The sequence below is a fragment of the Liolophura sinensis genome, chromosome 12 (genome assembly GCF_032854445.1).
Source record: "Liolophura sinensis isolate JHLJ2023 chromosome 12, CUHK_Ljap_v2, whole genome shotgun sequence".
Lineage (NCBI taxonomy): Eukaryota > Metazoa > Mollusca > Polyplacophora > Chitonida > Chitonidae > Liolophura > Liolophura sinensis.
Genome location: NC_088306.1, coordinates 30,221,556 through 30,239,219, shown reverse-complemented (window position 1 = coordinate 30,239,219; position 17,664 = coordinate 30,221,556). Strand labels below are relative to the sequence as shown.

Genomic DNA, 17,664 nt, shown 5'->3' with positions numbered 1-17,664 from the left:
CCTTTAGTGTCTTTTATATTGTATGTGACTTTTATATAGGAATGTACGAAAGTATTAACAGAGCATCAACGACGTCTAATCATTCGGAATTATTGATTCTATGGTGTGCATGTTTATTGACAATGTCTAGTTTCCCCCAGTCCTGATCTCCAAAATTATTGTAAAATCTCGACCATACATTAAATGTGAATGTTACCGTCTTTGTAGGTACCACAACAGACGCCACGGTACCAGCCACTGCTGAAAACACTGGTAAGCAATTACTACCACAAATGAACGGTAACATCTTCGTGAAGCAATGACAGATTCGTAAGCAAAGATAAACATTCGAGCTATACACAAACCAAAACTTGTTAGATCCATTTATTTATTTTTTTTAGCATAATGTAAGAGAAATTTTGCTCCGTAAATGTTGTCATTTTCACAAAAGTGAAGCATTTGGCTGGCTATTTTTCCCAGTGCAGAACTTTACTCAAGAAGTACTAATCGTGGTAGATACTAGGTCTATATACACATAAACTGTACACATATGGGATTGTGGTCATGCGATTTGAGAGTTATGCCACTCATTTGTGCCAAAGCGTCTAAGCATGGTATTATCAACAGTGTGTATAGGTTACGGTATACATTTTAGCACTTGCAGGGTTATGTCCATCTTTAATTTTCCCTGTTACCATTACACAAGAATATTTCACTTATGTGAGGCTGATCAGCATTATGGTGGGAAGAAACTGGGCGGAACCGCGGGGAAATCCACGACCATCCGCAGGTTTTAACGGATCTTCTCACTTACAATCGTGGACTAAGCCAGGATGGAATGGAATTGAACTCACGGCGACTGCATTGGTGAGATGCTCCTGGGTACTTTGCGCTTCTCTGGCATGATAACCACCTCGTCCACGGAAACCTTTTCATTTTAAAGGAGCGTAACATAAATTTAGGAAATATTGATATAATATACCAAGTCAATAGTGGGAGGCGAATCTAAATGCGATTGACAAATTTCCACCCTCTAACTCATGTATGTGTATATATGTGTTGGGTCTAGGACTCTATAAATTCAGTAATTCTCGCTACGAGAATTGTCTTTAGTCAGTTATACGTAACAACACAAGACTATATTCTGGCAAGGAAAATGAAATTAGAACACCTTTTCTAATTCATAACGCTAATGTCAAAAAATGTTCGGCTTCGATGGCAAGGTCCCATTGCCTCGGGTAATTATTCCAAAAGCAGTGGCATGCTGGATATTGAACGGAATTCAGCGTGTTTTGACGGAGGGCAACACCAGTTACCTGAACTACTATTGACTTAACACAAGGCCAAATTTCAAATTGTTTACACGTTTTAATATAAGATGACCTTAAAAAATGAGGTTTATTTTATCTTTTGTAGTATATGATCTCATGGGGATATGGAATTAGAGATGGATATTAGGAATTTGAAGCCATGTAGTCTATTCACAAAGGCTGTAGTGTGAGTGTGTTACTGGGTGGAGATTGTTCTTAGCGCTTGCTGGCACAGCCATTGTAAAGCAAAAATATCTGTCCACGCCTATTGTTTCTTTCCACGCCCATTGGGCCACGCCCATTGGGCCACGCCCATTGGGCCACGCCCACTGTTTCTGTCCACGCCCATTGGTCATCATACAACTTTTGAAGAATTATGACGTCATTCGAGGCAGTGAGTTCTTTTTGTCGAACTTCTGAAATTTAACATTATGAATTATCAAAAGTATTCTAGCTGCATTTTTTCTTTACAAATATGGACATGTCAACCTGTAGAGCTTGGGTTGTTATGTGTCACTGACAAAGGGCAATTTTTACCACTAATAAGATTAATTTTACAGCCACCTGAATGTAGGCAAATGGTTGAAAGAAACAGACTATAGTATGCTAGCTACGTCATGGTGTAGAAAACTCAGATAGGGAGATGACTCTGCTGCAGTAATGTTACGACTCAGGTGTAAATATAGTTGTCTTCAGAACATTTTTGCTAACAATTTGCGCAGCAAACAAGTGTTTGGGGCGAAGTTGACTTGATATTTCTTGAACTCTGTATCTACATGTTCGGCAACTGGCACAACTGTGCTGAGTTTTGTGACAGCCATCTTCGTGACAGCCATCTTTATTAGAATTAAAAGAGGTTCAGCATTGAGCGGATAGTGCAACCTTAAAATAGGAGTTCAGCATAAAGGGGAGAGTACAACCTAACAAAAGAGGTTGAGCATTAGGGGATAATCCCACCTTAAAACAGGCGTTCAGCATTGAGGGGATAGTGCAACCTTAAAACAGGCGTTGAGTATGAAGGGGATAGTGCAACCTTAAAATAGATGTTCAGCATTAAGGGGATAGTGCAACCTTAAAACAGGCGTTCAACGTAAAAAGAATAGTGCAACCTTAAAATAGGCGTTCAGCATTAATCGGATAGTGCAGCCTTAGAATAGGCGTTCAACATAAAGCGGATAGGTTGAAGCGTATCAGTATCAGTTCAATGGCTTGGATGGGGCAACTTTTTTGCCTTCGGCAAGTCGTCTCAGCAATAGATAAATGAAGTTTCTCCTGCAACAAGGAGGCAGGTTACACGTACATGCACTCCTTCATCGTCGTATGACCGAAAAAATGTTCAGTACCACCTTAAACCCTAAGCATTAACTCCCTCATATTGTGTGAGACCTTTCGTGTCTTTTATATTTCGTGTGACTTTTATTGTCTTTAATATTGTGCGTGACTTTTATATAACAATTTACGAGAGTATTACCAGCGCAGCAACGACGTCTAATCATTCGGAATTAACATTTTTTTGTTCATAATTATGTTCAAACCATGGTGGTAGGGGGTGTATTTCATCGCTTACATGTGGTCGTTTGCCAGATGTCACACTGTCATCGATACTCTGTTTTTACTCACTATGCCTGTGCGTATTTAATTATAATATCTAGTTTCCTCCAGTTCTGATCTTCAAAATTACTGTAAAATCTCGACCATATATTAAATGTGAATGTTACAGTTTTTGTAGATCCCAAGACAGACACCACGATACCGGCCACTGCTGAAAATACTGGTAAGCAAGTACTACCACAAATGAACGGTAACATCTTCGTGAAGCAATGACAGATTCGTAAGCAAAGATAAACATTCGAGCTATACACAAACCAATGTTGGAAGATCCATTTATTTATTTTTTTAACATAATGTAAAAGAAATTTTACTCCATAAATATTGTCATTTTTACAAAGATGAAGCATTTGGCTGGCTATTTTTCCGAGTGTAGAACTTTACTCAAGAAAGGCTAATCGTGGTAGATACTAGGTCTATATACACATAAACTGTACACATGTGGGATTGTGGTCATGTGATTTTACAGCTATGCCACTCATTTGTGCCAAAGCTTCTAAGCATGGTATTATCAACAGTGTGTATAGGTTACGGTATACATTTTAGCACTTGCAGGGTTATGTCCATCTTTAATATTCCCTGTTACCCTTACACAAGAATATTTCACTTATGTGAGGCTGATCAGCATTATGGTGGGAAGAAACTGGGCGGAGCCGCGGGGAAATCCACGACCATCCGCAGGTTTTAACGGATCTTCTCACTTATAATCGTGGACTAAGCCAGGATGAAATGGAATTGAACTCACGGCGACTGCATTGGTGAGATGCTCCTGGGTACTTTGCGCTTCTCTGGCATGATAACCACCTCGTCCACGGAAACCTTTTCAATTTAAGGGAGTGTAACATAAATTTAGGAAATATTGATATAATATACCAAGTCAATAGTGGGAGGCGAATCTAAATGCGATTGACAAATTTCCACCCTCTGACTCATGTATGTGTATATATGTGTTGGGTCTAGGACTCTCTATAAAATCAGTAATTCTCGCTACGAGAATTGTCTTTAGTCAGTGACGCTAAACAACACAAGCCTATATTCTGGCAAGGAAAATGAAATTAGAACACCTTTTCTAATTCATAACGCTAATGTCAAAAAATGTTCAGTTTCGATGGCAAGGCCCCATTGCCTCGGGTAATTATTCCAAAAGCAGTGGCATGCTGGCTATTGAACGGAATTCAACGTGTTTTGACGGAGGGCAACACCAGTTACCTAAACTTCTATTGACTTAACACAAGGCCAAATTTCAAATTGTTTACACGTTTTAATATAAGATGGCCTTAAAAAATGAGGTTTATTTTATCTTTTGTAGTATATGATGTCATGGGGATACGGATTTACAGATGGATATTAGGAATTTGAAGACATATAGTCTATTCACAAAGACAGTAGTGTGAGTGTGTTACTGGGTGGAATTTGTTCTTAGCGCTTGTTGGCGCAGCCATTGTAAAACAAAAACTTCTGTCCACGCCTATTGTTTCTTTCCACGCCCAATGGGTCACGCCCATTGAGCCACGCCCATTGTTTCTGTCCATCATGCAACTTTTGAAGAATTATGACGTCATTCGAGGCAGTGAGTTCTTTTGTCGAACTTCTGAAATTTAACATTATGAATTTTCAAAAGTATTCTAGCTGCATTTTCTCTTTTCAAATATGGACATGTCAACCTGTAAAGCTTGGGTTATTATGTGTCACTGACAAAAGGCAATTTTTATAGCTAATATGACTACTTTTACAGCCACCTGAATGTAGGCAAATGGTTGAAAGAAACAGACTATAGTATGCTTGCTACGTCATAGTGTAGAAAACTCAGATAGGGAGATGACTCTGCTGCAGTAATGTTACGATTCAGGTGTAAATATAGTTGTCTTCAGAACATTTTTGCTAACAATTTGCGCAGCAAACAAGTGTTTGGGGCGAAGTTGACTTGACATTTCTTGAACTCTGTGTCTACATGTTCGGCAACTGGCACAACTGTGCTGAGTTTTGTGACAGCCATCTTCGTGACAGCCATCTTTATTAGAATTAAAAGAGGTTCAGCATTGAGCGGATAGTGCAACCTTAAAATAGGAGTTCAGCATAAAGGGGAGAGTACAACCTAACAAAAGAGGTTGAGCATTAGGGGATAATCCCACCTTAAAACAGGCGTTCAGCATTGAGGGGATAGTGCAACCTTAAAACAGGCGTTGAGTATGAAGGGGATAGTGCAACCTTAAAATAGATGTTCAGCATTAAGGGGATAGTGCAACCTTAAAACAGGCGTTCAACGTAAAAAGAATAGTGCAACCTTAAAATAGGCGTTCAGCATTAATCGGATAGTGCAGCCTTAGAATAGGCGTTCAACATAAAGCGGATAAGTCGAAGCGTATCAGTATCAGTTCAATGGCTTGGATGGGGCAACTTTTTTGCCTTCGGCAAGTCGTCTCAGCAATAGATAAATGAAGTTTCTCCTGCAACAAGGAGGCAGGTTACACGTACATGCACTCCTTCATCGTCGTATGACCGAAAAAATGTTCAGTACCACCTTAAACCCTAAGCATTAACTCCCTCATATTGTGTGAGACCTTTCGTGTCTTTTATATTTCGTGTGACTTTTATTGTCTTTAATATTGTGCGTGACTTTTATATAAGAATTTACGAGAGTATTACCAGCGCAGCAACGACGTCTAATCATTCGGAATTAACATTTTTTTGTTCATAATTATGTTCAAACCATGGTGGTAGGGGGTGTATTTCACCGCTTACATGTGGTCGTTTGCCAGATGTCACACTGTCATCGATACTTTGTTTTTACTCACTATGCTGTGCGTATTTAATTATAATATCTAGTTTCCTCCAGTTCTGATCTTTAAAATTACCGTAAAATCTCGACCATATATAAAATGTGATTGTTACCGTTTTTGTAGATCCCCAGACAGACACCACGATAGCGGCCACTGCTGAAAATAAAGGTAAGCAAGTACTACCACAAATGAACGGTAACATCTTCGTGAAGCAATGACAGATTCGTAAGCAAAGATAAACATTCGAGCTATACACAAACCAATGTTGGAAGATCCATTTATTTATTTTTTTAACATAATGTAAAAGAAATTTTACTCCATAAATATTGTCATTTTTACAAAAGTGAAGCATTTGGCTGGCTGTTTTTCCGAGCGTAGAACTTTACTCAAGAAAGGCTAATCGTGGTAGATACTAGGTCTATATACACATAAACTGTACACATATGGAATTGTGGTCATGTGATTTTAGAGTTATGCCACTCATTTGTGCCAAAGCTTCTAAGCATGGTATTATCAACAGTGTGTATAGGTTACGGTATACATTTTAGCACTTACAGGGTTATGTCCATCTTTAATATTCCCTGTTACCCTTACACAAGAATATTTCACTTATGTGAGGCTGATCAGCATTATGGTGGGAAGAAACTGGGCGGAACCCCGGGGAAATCCACGACCATCCGCAGGTTTTAACGGATCTTCTCAGTTACAATCGTGGACTAAGCCAGAATGAAATGGAATTGAACTCACGGCGGCTGCATTGGTGAGATGCTCCTGGGTACTTTGCGCTTCTCTGGCATGATAACCACCTCGTCCACGGAAACCTTTTCATTTTAAAGGAGTGTAACATAAATTTAGGAAATATTGATATAATATACCAAGTCAATAGTGGGAGGCGAATCTAAATGCGATTGACAAATTTCCACCCTCTGACTCATGTATGTGTATATATGTGTTGGGTCTAGGACTCTCTATAAAATCAGTAATTCTCGCTACGAGAATTGTCTTTAGTCAGTGACGCTAAACAACACAAGCCTATATTCTGGCAAGGAAAATGAAATTAGAACACCTTTTCTAATTCATAACGCTAATGTCAAAAAATGTTCAGTTTCGATGGCAAGGTCCCATTGCCTCGGGTAATTATTCCAAAAACAGTGGCATGCTGGCTATTGAACGGAATTCAACGTGTTTTGACGGAGGGCAACACCAGTTACCTAAACTTCTATTGACTTAACACAAGGCCAAATTTCAAATTGTTTACACGTTTTAATATAAGATGGCCTTAAAAAATGAGGTTTATTTTATCTTTTGTAGTATATGATCTCATGGGGATACGGATTTACAGATGGATATTAGGAATTTGAAGACATATAGTCTATTCACAAAGACAGTAGTGTGAGTGTGTTACTGGGTGGAATTTGTTCTTAGCGCTTGTTGGCGCAGCCATTGTAAAACAAAAATTTCTCTCCACGCCTATTGTTTCTCTCCACGCCCAATGGGCCACGCCCATTGAGCCACGCCCACTGTTTCTGTCCATCATGCAACTTTTGAAGAATTATGACGTCATTCGAGGCAGTGAGTTCTTTTTGTCGAACTTCTGAAATTTAACATTATGAATTTTCAAAAGTATTCTAGCTGCATTTTCTCTTTACAAATATGGAGATGTCAACCTGTAGAGCTTGGGTTATTATGTGTCACTGACAAAGGGCAATTTTTACCACTAATATGACTACTTTTACAGCCACCTGAATGTAGGCAAATGGTTGAAAGAAACAGACTATAGTATGCTAGCTACGTCATAGTGTAGAAAACTCAGATAGGGAGATGACTCTGCTGCAGTAATGTTACGATTCAGGTGTAAATATAGTTGTCTTCAGAACATTTTTGTTAACAATTTGCGCAGCAAACAAGTGTTTGAGGCGAAGTTGACTTGACCTTTCTTGAACTCTGTATCTACATCTTCGGCAACTGGCACAACTGTGCTGAGTTTTGTGACAGCCATCTTCATGACAGCCATCTTTATTAGAATTAAAAGAGGTTCAGCATTGAGCGGATAGTGCAACCTTAAAGTAGGAGTTCAGCATAAAGGGGAGAGTACAACCTAACAAAAGAGGTTGAGCATTAGGGGATAATCCCACCTTAAAACAGGCGTTCAGCATTGAGGGGATAGTGCAACCTTAAAACAGGCGTTGAGTATGAAGGGGATAGTGCAACCTTAAAATAGATGTTCAGCATTAAGGGGATAGTGCAACCTTAAAACAGGCGTTCAACGTAAAGAAGAATAGTGCAACCTTAAAATAGGCGTTCAGCATTAATCGGATAGTGCAGCCTTAGAACAGGCGTTCAACATAAAGCGGATAGGTTGAAGCGTATCAGTATCAGTTCAATGGCTTGGGTGGGGCAACTTTTTTGCCTTCGGCAAGTCGTCTCAGCAATAGATAAATGAAGTTTCTAATGCACCAGGGAGGCAGGTTACACGTACATGCACTCCTTCATCGTTGTATGACCGAAAAAATGTTCAGTACCACCTTAAACCCTAAGCATTAACTCCCTCATATTGTGTGAGACCTTTCGTGTCTTATATTTCGTGTGACTTTTATTGTCTTTAATATTGTGCGTGACTTTTATATAAGTATTTACGAGAGTATTACCAGCGCAGCAACGACGTCTAATCATTCGGAATTAACATTTTTTTGTTCATAACTATGTTCAAACCACGGTGGTAGGCGGTGTATTTCACCGCTTACATGTGGTCGTTTGCCAGATGTCACACTGTCATCGATACTCTGTTTTTACTCACTATGCTGTGCGTATTTAATTATAATATCTAGTTTCCTCCAGTTCTGATCTTTAAAATTACTGTAAAATCTCGACCATATATAAAATGTGAATGTTACCGTTTTTGTAGATCCCCAGACAGACACCACGGAACCGGCCACTGCTGAAAATAATGGTAAGCAATTACTACCACAAATGAACGGTAACATCTTCATGAAGCAATGACAGATTTGTAAGCAAAGATAAACATTCGAGCTATACACAAACCAAAATTTGTTAGATCCATTTATTTATTTTTTTTAGCAAAATGTAAAACAAATTTTACTCCATAAATATTGTCATTTTCACAAAAGTGAAGCATTTGGCTGGCTATTTTTCCCAGTGCAGAACTTTACTCAAGAAGTGCTAATCGTGGTGGATACTAGGTCTATATACACATAAACTGTACACATATGGGATTGTGGTCATGCGATTTGAGAGTTATGCCACTCATTTGTGCCAAAGCGTCTAAGCATAGTGTTATCATCAGTGTGTATAGGTTACGGTATACATTTTAGCACTCGCAGGGTTATGTCCATCTTTAATTTTCCCTGTTACCCTTACACAAGAATATTTCACTTATGTGAGGCTGATCAGCATTATGGTGGGAAGAAACTGGGGAAACAGCGGGGAAATCCACGACCATCCGCAGGTTTTAACGGATCTTCTCACTTACAATCGTGGACTAAGCCAGGATGAAATGGAATTGAACTCACGGCGACTGCATTGGTGAGATGCTCCTGGGTACTTTGCGCTTCTCTGGCATGATAACCACCTCGTCCACGGAAACCTTTTCAATTTAAAGGAGCGTAACATAAATTTAGGAAATATTGATATAATATACCAAGTCAATAGTGGGAGGCGAATCTAAATGCGATTGACAAATTTCCACCCTCTGACTCATGTATGTGTATATATGTGTTGGGTCTAGGACTCTATAAATTCAGTCATTCTCGCTATGAGAATTGTCTTTAGTCAGTGAAACGTAACAACACAAGACTATATTCTGGCAAGGAAAATGAAATTAGAACACCTTTTCTAATTCATAAAGCTAATGTCAAAAAATGTTCGGTTTCGATGGCAAGGTCCCATTGCCTCGGGTAATTATTCCAAAAGCAGTGGCATGCTGGCTATTGAACGGAATTCAACGTGTTTTGACGGACGGCAACACCAGTTACCTGAACTACTATTGACTTAACACAAGGCCAAATTTAATATTGTTTACACGTTTTAATATAAGATGGCCTTAAAAAATGAGGTTTATTTTATCTTTTGTAGTATATGATCTCATGGGGATATGGAATTAGAGATGGATATTAGGAATTTGAAGCCATATAGTCTATTCACAAAGACAGTAGTGTGAGTGTGTTACTGGGTGGAATTTGTTCTTAGCGCTTGCTGGCGCAGCCATTGTAAAGCAAAAATATCTGTCCACGCCTATTGTTTCTCTCCACGCCCATTTTGCCACGCCCATTGAGCCACGCCCACTGTTTCTGTCCATCATGCAACTTTTGAAGAATTATGACGTCATTCAAGGCAGTGAGTTCTTTTGTCGAACTTCTGAAATTTAACTTTATGAATTATCAAAAGTATTCTAGCTGCATTTTTTCTTTACAAATATGGACATGTCAACCTGTAGAGCTTGGGTTGTTATGTGTCACAGACAAAGGGCAATTTTTACCACTAATATGACTACTTTTACAGCCACCTGAATGTAGGCAAATGGTTGAAAGAAACAGACTATAGTATGCGACGTCTAATCATTCGGAATTAGCATTTTTTTGTTCATAATTATGTTCAAACCATGGTGGTAGGCGGTGTATTTCACCGCTTACATGTGGTCGTTTGCCAGATGTCACAATGTCATTGGTACCCTGTTTTTACTCACTATGCTGTGCGTATTTAATTATAATTCCTCCAGTTCTGATCTTTAAAATTACTGTAAAATCTCGACCATATATAAAATGTGAATGTTACCGTTTTTGTAGATCCCCAGACAGACACCAAGATACCGGCCACTGCTGAAAATAATGGTAAGCAATTACTACCACAAATGAACGGTAACATCTTCGTGAAGCAATGGCAGATTCGTAAGCAAAGATAAACATTCGAGCTATACACAAACCAATGTTGGAAGATCCATTTATTTATTTTTTAGCATAATGTAAAAGAAATTTTACTCCATAAATATTGTCATTTTTACAAAGGTGAAGCATTTGGCTGGCTGTTTTTCCCAATGCAGAACTTTACTCAAGAAGTGCTAATCGTGGTAGATACTAGGTCTATATACACATAAACTGTACACATATGGGATTGTGGTCATGCGATTTGAGAGTTATGCCACTCATTTGTGCCAAAGCGTCTAAGCATGGTGTTATCATCAGTGTGTATAGGTTACGGTATACATTTTAGCACTTGCAGGGTTATGTCCATTTTTAATTTTCCCTGTTACCCTTACACAAGAATATTTCACTTATGTGAGGCTGATCAGCATTATGGTGGGAAGAAACTGGGGAAACAGCGGGGAAATCCACGACCATCCGCAGGTTATAACGGATCTTCTCACTTACAATCGTGGACTAAGCCAGGATGAAATGGAATTGAACTCACGGCGACTGCATTGGTGAGATGCTCCTGGGTACTTTGCGCTTCTCTGGCATGATAACCACCTCGTCCACGGAAACCTTTTCATTTTAAAGGAGCGTAACATAAATTTAGGAAATATTGATATAATATACCAAGTCAATAGTGGGAGGCGAATCTAAATGCGATTGACAAATTTCCACCCTCTGACTCATGTATGTGTATATATGTGTTGGGTCTAGGACTCTATAAATTCAGTCATTCTCGCTACGAGAATTGTCTTTAGTCAGTGATACGTAACAACACAAGACTATATTCTGGCAAGGAAAATGAAATTAGAACACCTTTTCTAATTCATAAAGCTAATGTCAAAAAATGTTCGGTTTCGATGGCAAGGTCCCATTGCCTCGGGTAATTATTCCAAAAGCAGTGGCATGCTGGCTATTGAGCGGAATTCAACGTGTTTTGACGGACGGCAACACCAGTTACCTGAACTACTATTGACTTAACACAAGGCCAAATTTCAAATTGTTTACACGTTTTAATATAAGATGGCCTTAAAAAATGAGGTTTATTTTATCTTTTGTAGTATATGATCTCATGGGGATACGGAATTAGAGATGGATATTAGGAATTTGAAGCCATATAGTCTATTCACAAAGACTGTAGTGTAAGTGTGTTACTGGGTGGAATTTGTTCTTAGCGCTTGTTGGCGCAGCCATTGTAAAGCAAAAATATCTGTCCACGCCTATTGTTTCTCTCCACGCCCATTGGGCCACGCCCATTGAGCCACGCCCACTGTTTCTGTCCATCGTGCAACTTTTGAAGAATTATGACGTCATTCAAGGCAGTGAGTTCTTTTGTCGAACTTCTGAAATTTTACATTATGAATTATCAAAAGTATTCTAGCTGCATATTTTCTTTACAAATATGGACATGTCAACCTGTAGAGCTTGGGTTGTTATGTGTCACAGACAAAGGGCAATTTTTACCACTAATATGACTATTTTTACAGCCACCTGAATGTAGGCAAATGGTTGAAAGAAACAGACTATAGTATGCTTGCTACGTCATAGTGTAGAAAACTCAGATAGGGAGATGGCTCTGCTGCAGTAATGTTACGACTCAGGTGTAAATATAGTTGTCTTCAAAACATTTTTGCTAACAATTTGCACAGCGAACAAGTGCTTGGGGTGAAGGTGACTTGACCTTTCTTGAACTCTGTGTCTACATGTTCGGCAACTGGCACAACTGTGCTGAGTTTTGTGACAGCCATCTTTGTGACAGCCATCTTGATTGGAATTAAAAGAGGTTCAGCATTGAGCGGATAGTGCAACCTTAAAATAGGAGTTCAGCATAAAGGGAAGAGTACAACCTAACAAAAGAGGTTGAGCATTAGGGGATAATCCCACCTTAAAACAGGCGTTCAGCGTTGAGGGGATAGTGCAACCTTAAAACAGGCGTTGAGTATGAAGGGGATAGTGCAACCTTAAAATAGATGTTCAGCATTAAAGTGATAGTGCAACCTTAAAACAGGCGTTCAACGTAAAGAAGAATAGTGCAACCTTAAAAAAGGCGTTCAGCATTAATCGGATAGTGCAGCTTTAAAATAGGCGTTCATTATAAAGCGGATAAGTCGAAGCGTATCAGTATCAGTTCAATGGCTTGGATGGGGCAACTTTTTTGCCTTCGGCAAGTCGTCTTAGCAATAGATAAATGAAGTTTCTAATGCACCAAGGAGGCAGGTTACACGTACATGCACTCCTTCATCGTCGTATGACCGAAAAAATGTTCAGTACCACCTTAAACCCTAAGCATTAACTCCCTCATATTGTGTGAGACCTTTCGTGTCTTATATTTCGTGTGACCTTTATTGTCTTTAATATTGTGCGTGACTTTTATATAAGTATTTACGAGAGTATTACCAGCGCAGCAACGACGTCTAATCATTCGGAATTAACATTTTTTGTTCATAATTATGTTCAAACCATGGTGGTAGGGGGTGTATTTCACCGGTTACTTGTGGTCGTTTGCCAGATGTCACAATGTCATCGATACTACGTTTTTACTCACTATGCTGTGCGTATTTAATTATAATGTCTAGTTTCCTCCAGTTCTGATCTTTAAAATTACTGTAAAATCTCGACCATATATAAAATGAGAATGTTACCGTTTTTGTAGATCCCCAGACAGACACCACGATAGCGGCCACTGCTGAAAACACTGGTAAGCAATTACTACCACAAATGAACGGTAACATCTTCATGAAGCAATGGCAGATTCGTAAGCAAAGATAAACATTCGAGCTATACACAAACCAATGTTGGAAGATCCATTTATTTATTTTTTTAGCATAATGTAAAAGAAATTTTAATCCATAAATATTGTTTTTTTTTTACAAAGGAGACGCATTTGGCTGGCTATTTTTCCTAGTGTAGAACCACATTCAAGAAGTGCTAATCGTGGTGGATACTAGGTCTATGTACACGTGAACTGTACATATATTGAATTGTGCAACCTTAAAACAGGCGTTCAGCATTAAGGGAACAGTGCAACCTTAAAATAGGCATTCAGCATTAAGGGGATAGTGCAACCTTTAAATGAGCGTTCAACATAATTGGGATAGTGCAACCTCTGGAATAGGCGTTCAGCATAATTGGGATAGTGCAAACTTAAAATTGGGCTCCAACATAAAGGAGACAGTACGACGCCTATTTATATTAGTACTGATGACAGTATGAGTTTAATGACTCAGGTTGGGCAGCCTATTTGCCTTTGGTAAGTCGTCTCAGCACTGGATAAATGAAATATGTTCTGCAACATAATTACACGTACATGCTCTCCTTCATCGTTGTATGACTTAAAAAATGTTCAGTATGACGATAAACCGTAAGCACTCACTCACTCATATTGTGCATGACCTTTAGTGTCTTTTATATTTTGTGTCACTTTTATTGTCTTTTATAATGTGCGTGACTTTTGTATAAGTATGTATGAGAGTAGTACCAGAGCAGCAACGACGTCTAATCATATTTCTTCATAATTATGTTCAAGCCATGTTTGTAGAGGGTGTATTTCAGCGGTTACACGTGGTCATTTGCCAGATGCCACACTATCATCGCTACTCTGTTTTTACTCACTATGCTTTCCGTGTTTGACGAGTCTAGTTAAGTACATGTCTAATTTCCCCCGTTCCTGATCCTCAAAATTCTTGTAAAATCTCGACCACACATTAAATGTGAATGTTACCGTCTTTGTAGGTATCACGACAGACGCCACGACAGACGCCACGACAGACTCCACGATACCGACCACTACTGACACTGGTAAGCAATTACTACCACGAATCAATGGGAACATCTTCGTGAAGTAATGGCAGATTCGTAAGCAAAGATAAACATTCGAGCTATACACAAACCAAAAGCTGGTAGATCCATTTTTTTATTTTCATGTCATAGTGCAAGAGAAATTTTACTCCGTAAATATTGTCATTTTTAGAAAGGTGAAGCATTTGCCTGGTTATTTTTCCGAGTGTGGAACTACATTAAAAAAGTGCTAATTGTGGAGGATACCAGGCGTATATACACATAAACTGTACTGTGGTCATGTGATTTCAGAGCTATGCCACTCATTTAAGACAAACCTTCTAAGCACGGACTATCAGCGGTGTGTGTAGGTTACGGTATACATTTTAGCAATTGCAGGGTTTTGTCCTTGTTTAAAGTTCCCTGTAACCCTTACACAAGAATATTTCACTTGTGCGACAGCGATTAGCATTATGGTGGGAGGAAACTGGGCGGAGCCCCGAGGAAACCCACGACCATCCGCAGGTTGTAGCTGATCTTCTCACTTACCATCGGGGAGGAGGCCAGGATGAACTGGAACTGAACTCACGGCGACTGCATTGGTGAGATGCTCCTGGATCAATGCGCTGCTCTGGCACGATAACCACCTCGCCCACTGAAACCTTTTCATTTTAAAAGAGCGTAGCATAAATTTAGGAAGTGTCGATATGATGTACCAAGTCAATAGCGGGAGGTGAATCTAAATGCGACTGACAAATTTCCACCTTCTGACTCACGTATGTGTATATATGTGTTGGGTCTAGGACTCATTCAGTCATTCTCGCTATGAAAATTGTCTTTAGTCAGTGACGCTAAACAACACAAGCCTTTTATCTGCCAAGGAAAATGAAATTAGAACCCCGTTTATAATTCATAACGCTAATGTCAAAAATGTTCGGTTTTGATGGCAAGATCCCATTTCCTCGGGTAATTATTCAAAAAACAGTGGCTTGCTGGATGTCGGGCGGCGTTCAACGTGTTTTGACGGAACTCAAACAAAGTCAACTATTATTGACTTAACCCAAGGCCAAATTTGAAATTGTTTAAAAGTTTTAATATAATATGGTCTTAATAAATGAGTTTTATTTTATCTGTTCTAGTATATGATGTCCTGGTGGTACGCCTTAAGAGATGGGTGCTAGAAAATTAAAGCCATATAGTCTATTCGCAAAGTCAGTAGTGTGAGTGTGTTACTGGGTGGAGTTTATTCTAACCGCTTGTTGGAGCAGCCATTGTGAAACAAATATTTCACTTCACGCCCATTAGGCCACCCCATTGTTTCTGTTAACGCCCATTGATCATCATGCACCTTTTGAAGAATTATGATGTCATCCGAGGCAATGAGTTCTTTTTGTCGAAACTTATGGAGTTTAACATTATGAATTAAAAAAAGTATTCTAACCGCATTTACTCTGTAGAAATATGAACATCTCAATATGTAGAGCTTGGGTTGTTACGTGTCACTGACTAAAGGCAATTTTTGTAGGGAAGTTGACTGATTTCACAGACAGCTGGATGTACACGACTGGCTGAAAAACACAGGCTGTTTTTAGCATGCTAACTACTTCATGGTGTAGTAAGCCGAGATAGGGAGATAATTTGCAATAACTTTGCAATAATGTTACAACTCGGGTATAAATGTAGTCGTCTTCAGAACGTTTTTGCTGACAATTTGCGGAGTGAACAAGAATTTGGAGCGAAGTTGATTTGTCCTTTCTCGAACTCTGTGTCCACAGGTTCGGCAACTGGCGCAACGGTGCTGAGTTTTGTGACCACCATGTTTTTTGGACACCTTGGAAGAAGACTTATTTAAAAGAAAACTGTTATTATTGGCTTTGTTCCTGTCTCTTTCTCTGTTTACAACTATTATTGAATAATAAAATCGAATACTTTGGGCAAAAATCTATGTGAGATAATCAAATTAAATTTTTTTTGTTTACGAAGACCAGCTCAATTACCCTTCAGGAATTATCAAACCCTTTTCTGTATTATTTATACTGTTATCATACTTTTAAGTTTGAAAAAAGATATCATGCGATCAGCATTGTAAACTTTTACCAACTTTCTTACCGATTTAGACTGTAAAACGTACACATATAAAACTGTGTTTGTGACAAGTCACCGTTTTGGACTATTCCAAAATAATAGCAAAAAGTTCGATACAATTTACGATAAAATATCGTTTTTTGCCACAACACGCTGGTATAGTCTCTAAAAATTGAAAATCTTATGTATGCATAAGAATGTAAGACTATGAATATATTTTGCAGTATAGACATATTAAAATTGCAAAAACTGTATTGTTCTCTAATTTATTTTGAATGCGATTGATAAACCGTTTCAAGCAGAAATCTGTAACGTTTTTTATACTTTTTTTCTGTGTTTTTCTTCTTAATATGTTACTTTTATATTTTTTTTAAATCTGCGATTGTTCATTAGTGTGAAGTAATGTATTTACATTCCAAAATGGCGTGACGGAGTGGCACGTTAGACAGGTAAATTTCAACATCTGTGACCTTATTTGTTGACGAAGTGAGCTAGTAGTCCTATGATTTATGAAACAGAATGATGTTTTGTGATGATGACAAACCCGTGATCAGTGCATGCCTATTTGTTTGATGAAGTATACTTTTCTAAAACTAACTGACGAACAAATAGCGCATTTCAGCACTGTGAATTTTCACTTCAAGTAAGGATTACGAAAATGTCTCAAATTTGTTCCAACCGCTTATTATTTATATAGGTGTGGTTGTGATTGCCTTTATCGAGTTTTTGAAAAGTTACTGTGATAAAACTTGTATTTCTCATCTTTGTTTGTTTGTTTGTTTTTTGGGGTTTGAGTAAAACGAACCTACTTCGTCAATATGTATTCAGTTGTGCTTGGCTCGTTTGCTAACAGCGCTTGGGTTTTCGCCGAAAGCTGGAACTGTGGGCCTTTCTTGCAGTTTCTTCTTCTTAATTTCAACAATGATCACGTCACATATAGGAAGTTCGTCTGACGTGTACGTCTGTCGTCTACGGTATAACCTTGAAGATGTAAACACATCCTCGAATATAGCTTTAAATTGATACGACTACACCGTACAGAGAATTCAACCACAGCAGAGAATTCAGCGTGGTAGTTGGCAAATGGTCAACCCCAACACCTTAAGAAACAGCGTCTTGTCAGTTCATCTAAGATATGGTTTTATTCTGTTACTGCCGATGCGCAAAATGTACGAGCTCACACCATGCGTAAACTGTACC

General features: G+C 38.7%; 1 protein-coding gene and 1 long non-coding RNA gene across 2 annotated transcripts; both read left to right on the top strand.

The window, feature by feature from the left end:
• Nucleotides 1-207: 207 nt before the first annotated feature.
• Nucleotides 208-5,845, top strand: LOC135479395 (uncharacterized). Its single transcript, XR_010445849.1, has 3 exons — nt 208-252; nt 3,019-3,063; nt 5,801-5,845. It is a non-coding gene; the product is annotated as an uncharacterized LOC135479395 (long non-coding RNA).
• Nucleotides 5,846-7,212: 1,367 nt separating this feature from the next.
• On the top strand, nt 7,213-16,419 carry LOC135479879 (uncharacterized). The gene is made up of 6 exons (XM_064759785.1): nt 7,213-7,249; nt 8,583-8,627; nt 10,480-10,524; nt 13,256-13,300; nt 14,335-14,400; nt 16,155-16,419. Exons 1-6 carry the CDS (start codon nt 7,213-7,215, stop codon nt 16,229-16,231), a joined length of 315 nt encoding a protein of 104 aa, XP_064615855.1. The 3' UTR covers nt 16,232-16,419.
• Nucleotides 16,420-17,664: the final 1,245 nt, after the last annotated feature.

Coding starts and splice junctions, on each gene's coding strand:
- LOC135479879 (XM_064759785.1), top strand. CDS start 7,213: ATGCAACTTTTGAAGAATTATGACGTCATTCGAGGCA. Junction 8,628..10,479: donor GGCCACTGCTGAAAATAATG/GTAAGCAATTAC, acceptor CCGTTTTTGTAG/ATCCCCAGACAGACACCAAG. Junction 13,301..14,334: donor GGCCACTGCTGAAAACACTG/GTAAGCAATTAC, acceptor CCGTCTTTGTAG/GTATCACGACAGACGCCACG.